General features: G+C 45.9%; 2 protein-coding genes across 2 annotated transcripts in view; one reads left to right on the forward strand and one right to left on the reverse strand.

The window, feature by feature from the left end:
* ECHDC2 (enoyl-CoA hydratase domain containing 2) overlaps nucleotides 1–6,217 on the reverse strand; it is an 11,342-nt gene extending 5,125 nt beyond the window's left edge. The window contains exons 1-5 of the mRNA XM_019531447.1: nucleotides 6,205–6,217; nucleotides 5,440–5,507; nucleotides 3,930–4,017; nucleotides 2,161–2,247; nucleotides 473–565 (exon numbers count right to left, since the gene is read on the reverse strand). Of these exons, the coding sequence (XP_019386992.1) occupies nucleotides 473–565; nucleotides 2,161–2,247; nucleotides 3,930–4,017; nucleotides 5,440–5,490 (319 nt within the window). The 5' untranslated portion in view covers nucleotides 5,491–5,507; nucleotides 6,205–6,217. The remainder of the gene's footprint in view (nucleotides 1–472; nucleotides 566–2,160; nucleotides 2,248–3,929; nucleotides 4,018–5,439; nucleotides 5,508–6,204) is intronic.
* PODN (podocan) overlaps nucleotides 1–6,375 on the forward strand; it is a 68,459-nt gene that overhangs the window by 37,158 nt on the left and 24,926 nt on the right. The window lies entirely within an intron of this gene.

The raw sequence follows: 6,375 nt of genomic DNA on the forward strand, positions 1-6,375 counted from the left end.
TACACACACACACACACACACACAAAATCAGGACTTGTAGTAGACATGATATCTTTTATTAGACCAACAAGATTTTTGCAAAAATCACATTTTTCTATGATTAAAGTGAAATGCCACTTATATATAAAATTATATAATATATATATTATATCATATAATACCAATATAGCCACTAATATATATATAAAACACCACTTATATATTAGTGGTGTTTCATTTTAAGCACAGAAAAACGTAGATTTTTGGGTTTTTTAATCTGAAAAATTGCAGATTTTTTTTATCAGAGAAAACCAGGATCCCTGCTGATAATAGGTAAGTGTCACCCAAATTCTGTCTAGATTGATGCCTTTTCATTTCCTCCATGACTGAAGTCTAGGTTCAGAGAATGCAGAAGTCCCTTTCACTTCCCTGTTCACTTATCTGTAGCAAGAGAAAGGTGACATGAGGGTGTCCGTGCTTGCTGCACACATACCTGCTACTCGAAGATCACAAGCTAAGGCCAGCTCCAGTCCCCCGCCTAGTGCATAACCTTCGATTGCAGCTATAGTGGGCACAGGCAGTGCAGCTGGGGAAGGTCAAAGTCATTTGAAGTTTACATTCCAGAATCAGGTTTCTCAGCGAACATTTTAGATTTCTTCATTTCAAATGTACAAGGTTTCTATGGCTATGGCATAATGCCTAGCAAGTTACCAGAGGTAGAGGAAAACCATCATCAGATAGTGAAAATCTGCAAGTTTTTATTTCCTTCTTTAAAAACAATCCCAGAAAAGCCTGACAGAAACACTGTGATACTGGAAGAAAGAACAAATTGTGTTAACTTCATACTGGGATTGGCTTCCTCGAAAATGTGAAATGTGAACACTTGGGACAGCAATGCTACCAAAGAACAGCTCCCACCATGAGGCATCTCCCCAGTCAGCATTATGTGACCACTGCAGTCCTGGACAGGCTTTCTTCCAAGTGCCTTGATGAACATGTGTATCCCAGCACTGAGGGGAGCTAGGCAAGGCACTTTCCCATTTTAAATTTCAGAGAACCCACCCTGTCTCCATACTTGTAGTTTTCAATCTTTTCAGACTCTAGGCACCCTGCAGAAAATCTCAGCTCTTAATTTTTTGCTCATTTTTGATTATGCACAAATAATGGAGCAATTTTCCTGGTCAAAAACCAGTCAACATGTCTTCATCATTCTGTATTCCTGTTTGAAACTTCTGGGTTTATCTTCTGAATCATGTTTGCACACCTGACAGGCCTAACATTGCATGGTACCTCACGACACCATTGAAAGTATCTCAGGCCACCCCGGGTGTCACAGCCCCCTGGTTGATAGTTGCTGCTCTATTCAGTAAATCTGGTGTCCCTTGGTGAAACCTCATGCGTGCTGTGCTGCTCTGAGCAGGCTGTCTTCTAAACTGGACTCAGGGTGGCCACCCCTGCATGGCGCAAGCATTGTTGGGCAACGGGACCAAGTAGCTTGTTCCCAAGTTCATAAGGCTACCCCAAAGACTGCTTTAGGAGGCAGCTAGCCTAGCACTGTGCAGCGTGCTTGACGGTGGCACTATCAGGAATGGCAGGTTTCCTGTGTAGACATGGTCTAGGGCATAGCAGGTAAATCACTTACAACAAGGTGCAGTGAGACAGCAGCAAAACTGGGAACAGAATCCAAAGTGCAGTCTCAGGGGCTCTCTGCCTGCAAGGCAGCCTTCCCCAGCCATGCCATAGTGCTTTACTGTATCGCTGGTTGGATGTACACGTTAGATACTGCTTGAATTTTTTTAATTAAAATTTTAATCAACTTTGGTCGTGTTTCAAACATCTTGTGCATCTCCCTCCAGGGACAGGCACAGTCAATATGGGAACAGCATTGTTTGTACAAGTCCACATTCCTTTCCTAAAAAGGGTGTTAAATATTGATTTAGCAAGTTCAGCTTGTGAATGCGCCAATGTGCCAAGATCCTTTTCTGTTCTACCGAGCTGCTTGTGCTACTCTCAAATGAGCCCCTTGCAGCCATGTGCCAAGGATGAAAGGAATAACATCTGTCACAGGTGATTCCTTCTTTTGCATCCTCCCCCCAGGATAAGGACACTAAGAAGCAGGGACCTTTGTCTGCCCCCCCTGTATGCACAAGTATGCAAACAATGTAACAAGAAACCATTTACCAATTTCATCCATTAGACTTCTCAGCCTATGAACAAAATGTCCCACTTCAGCATCACTCATTTGTGCACGCTCCTTTAAGTCAGCACCTAAAGTAGGGAGAAGATAGGAGTTGTGACAGCGGACAGGCAGCAGAGCTAGGTAGACAGCAGCGCTGCATTGCCGGGGCACGAAGAGTTATGTTCCAGAGCAGTGTAGGGATGCCAGCTCTCTGGTCTGGTTGCATTCAGATGCTTTAAGGATGGTCGTAGAGCATCCTGCCCCATTGCTGCCTATGGCAGCCAATTTCAGAGAGCAACCCTAAGCACTGTTTTACATGAACTGCCTTCTACTAGGTTAGACCAGAGGTCCATTTTGACCTGTTACAAAGTGGCAAAGACCAAATGGTGAAAGGACCATGGATGACCAGGGTTTTTCCACTGGTCCTCTCCCCACTTTCAGTCTCTAGCACTTCAGGTTTAGGAAGTTCTGGTTCACTCCCATGCTCAATAGCTACTAACGTGATTTTCCTCGATTTGTCCAGTCTCTTTTTGAATCTGGCTAAACTGTCAGCTTCCACAAAATATTGTGGCAATGAGTTACACACTTTAATCACACACCGCGTAAAAACCTTCCTTTTTCTAGCTTTAAACTTACTACCAGTTTCATTTTGTGACCCCTGGTTCTTGTATTGTGAGAGGTGGTAAATCATAAATCCCTATTTACTTTCTCTTCATCGTTTAGTATTTTGTAAACCCTTATCATGTCTGCCCCAAAGTATTTTTTTAAACTTGAACAGGCCTAGCCTTTTTAGTGTCTCTTCATACAGAAGCCCCTCCATATTACTTACCATCGTTATTGACCGTCTCTGGACCTTCTCTTGAGGTATGGGGACCAAAATTGGGCACAGTATTCAAGTTGTAAAGAGCATAATGATACTTTCTGTTTTGCTTACAAGTCCCTTAATAATTCCTAACATTTTACTTGCCTTTTGAGAGCCGCTGACCACTGAGCTAGTGTTTTTAGCAAACTGTCCACAATGACTCCTAGTGTGGTAACAGCTCATGTTGAGCCAAATGTTTTTGTCCATATGCATCACTTTACACTTTATCTACGTGTCACCTGCCATTTATTGTCCCACCCTCTCAGTAGTGCAAGATCTTTCGTTCTGTAGTCTCTCGCAGTCTGCCTTGGTCTTTATCACTCTGAGTAATGTTGTGTCATTCACAAATTTAGCCATTTCACTACTCACTCCTTTTTCCAGATCATAATTTATGCATATGTTAAACAGCACCGGTCCCAATATAGATCCCTGGAAGACCCTGTGGTTTGATTTTTTCCATCCCAAAAACTGTGTGTACTCATTCTTTGTTTTTTATCCTTAAACCAATTTCTAATCAACAAGTGGGCCTCCTCTATAATCCCATGACTACCTAACTTCATGAAGAGCCTTTGATTAATTCTCAGAATCAGAGGCAAGGGGGCAGCAGTACTGTGCTCTAAGGATGGAGCTTGGAAAGCAAGAGAGCATATAAATGAAAGAGCTAGTCTTTAGGTTGTAGCCACTGAAGCTGGGTGCAGCTGCTGAGGTCACTGTTGCTAAGGCAGAGGTTGATATGCCGAGATGGGACCACACGCCAAGGTTTGTTCCTTGTTATTGCACAACACTAAGCTGGCTATTTAATTAAGTGTATGTTTCCAGCTGCTACTCAGCACTGCCTGCCCTGTGCAACAGCACATGGACCCATCAGCTTTTAACATCAAGTCAAGTCACAGAGAATTGGTTACCTACCTGCACAAAACACGCCTTTTACTTCACTTTTAAACACTACTACACGGATCTTGTCATCGTAACGGAGACTTTCTAATGCACGAAACAACTGAGGGGAGAGAGTTTACGTGAGAGAAGTTAAGCACGGCTTTGAGCCTGTCTTCCTTGTGAACCCCTATGCCTAGATCACTGACAGGAGGCTCCTACACTGCAGTAAGCTTCTTGACTGTCTTTGCTGCGCGGGGAGGGAACCTTGCAGAAAGCCAGTGTCAGGGATCCTGCTGCTCTGCATGTGGTCTCTGGCCAGATTGCTCTTGCTTTTCTTCCCATCTTTTCAATATCCCAAATGGACCCTGCTGTTCAGGGCAGAGCCTGGTTCTCTGGACCCCTTGTGCCCACAATAACTAGTGATTTTTTTTTCAATTAACTTGTATCCAAGGCCAAATGAGCAAGACTAATTCCAAATCCAAAAGTCTAGAACCATGAGTGGCCCTACTGCCACCTGCATCTGGGGCTTCAGATGTTTCCAAATCCTTTGGCGGGCATCCTACCTGCAGGCCCAAGCCTAGAGGCTTGGGGTTCGGATGCCACCGAGTTTTGCTTGCCCTTATCCATAGGAGCTAAGGAGGAGACTCCCATTTCCATAAACTGGGCTTAAAGCCGCTACACCTTGGCAGGTACTGAACCATGCCAGAAGAGCAGTTCTCCCACTGTGCGGTTCAGGAAAACTGCCTTCACGGACACAGATGCCTGGTATTTCCCCTGCCAGGTTAAGAAGCCACCACGTTTGATCTGAGCCCACAAGAGGCCCAGAAGCAGGATGTAATTAGTGATCAACATCTTCTGGTACGTCTACACTGCAGTCCCAGAAATGAAGCAGGGTCAATTAGCCCATGCTGAGCTGGGCTCCATCCCGCCACGGTTAGACTGGTACTGGTATTCAAGCTACCTAGCGTAAAGCAGGCTAGTGTATCTGTAGGCTGTACTGCAGCGTGGGCATTCCCAAAGCCTCCCCGCCCCCTCGAGTTAGCCTATCTTGCTTTTATTCACAAGCTCTACTGGCCTGGTAGCAAATGACTAAGCTTTACTCTTAGTTTTGGACCACACAGATCTCATGCTCTACTAGGCCTAGACCCTAGACCATCAAGCTGCAGGTTGTCCAGCCACAAGCGACAGGCCCACAGTAAGAGACGCTGAAAGCCTTATACTTTTCCTCCAGCAACTTTTGAACCCCAGTGCTTCTGCAATGCAAGCGCTGAATAAACCCAAGAGGTAACTTGTTAGTTGACCAATGGATTTACACAGGCCCGTTCACTAACAGGAACTGACTTCATGGAGCTTGTGAGGATTAGGAGATCCAAAGTGTTGTGCATATTATAAAAAATTGGCTTATATATTGATAGACACAAAGGGACCGGACGCTCACTGGTTTCCTCTCCTGTCATTGCTATGGCAAGTCTTTCTCTAAATCCCAATCTTTGCAGTCACAAACATGTTTACTGTCAACAGTCACAGACAGCGCAATACTCACTTCATTAACAAATACCTTCCCCAGTGAATTTTTAGCATGGGGTCTGTTCATCTGGATTTCAGCAATTCCTTCAGTAAAAAAAAAAAGACACTGTTAATTATAAGTTGTTGAAACAAAATCCTGCTGAGAAGCCCTATATATTGTCGCTTCTTGCTTGGAAATCTGTATAAAGGCTGTAAAAACCTGGCACAGAGCCTGCTTGAACAAATGAGCTGAAAAGCCAACCTGCCCATGCACGTGCCATGAATTGCAGAACCACTACATATCATTGCCAAATGGAAACAGAGACTCTCGAGTTTAAAAGGGGCGTCTCGTTCTATCTGGTGTTTTCAGGGAACCGCGTCACAAAGCCCAAGGAACGGCGTGAAGTTCGGTTTCCCACGCTCGTGAGCTCGCGCTGTGCCGTCATCCTGCCTTCATCGAGCCTTCAGCTGCGTATTCCCTAAGGGAGAAACCCTCTTCTTCCAGTTGTGCCGTGCCCGTGAGGACAGCACGAACGACCAGCGTCTCGAAAGGCCCGCATGCCACGGCTGTCTGGAAAACGAAGACCCGCTTCTCGTTCACAGCTCTGCCAGCTCATCTCAGGGACTTGACGCAATGTTTTTAGGGCCAGCGGACTGGAAACATCTGCTTCCTCCTCCCTCCCCCTGCAAAATATGAACTCGCAGGTTCTGCCTGTCTGGGAGTGATACGTGCCCAAAGCAACCGTCTGCCGCGTGAGGGAGAGGAGCGGCCTGCTCTGTCTCGGGTCCTTCCTTCTGTGGCCGCTGCGCTCCCCGGGGCCTCCCTCATCAGATTCACGGGGACAGGGAGACGGGGAGGTGAGGCGCCCTTGCCAAGGTTATGCAGGACGCGTCCCCGAGCAACCCATTTCCTGCCTCCCAGGGACCAGGCCAGCCCTTCATGGGACGCAACCGCCAGCCTCGGGGCTGCCAA

The sequence above is a fragment of the Crocodylus porosus genome, unplaced genomic scaffold, assembly GCF_001723895.1.
Source record: "Crocodylus porosus isolate Cpor-Errol unplaced genomic scaffold, CroPor_comp1, whole genome shotgun sequence".
In the NCBI taxonomy this organism is placed as follows: Eukaryota; Metazoa; Chordata; order Crocodylia; family Crocodylidae; genus Crocodylus; species Crocodylus porosus.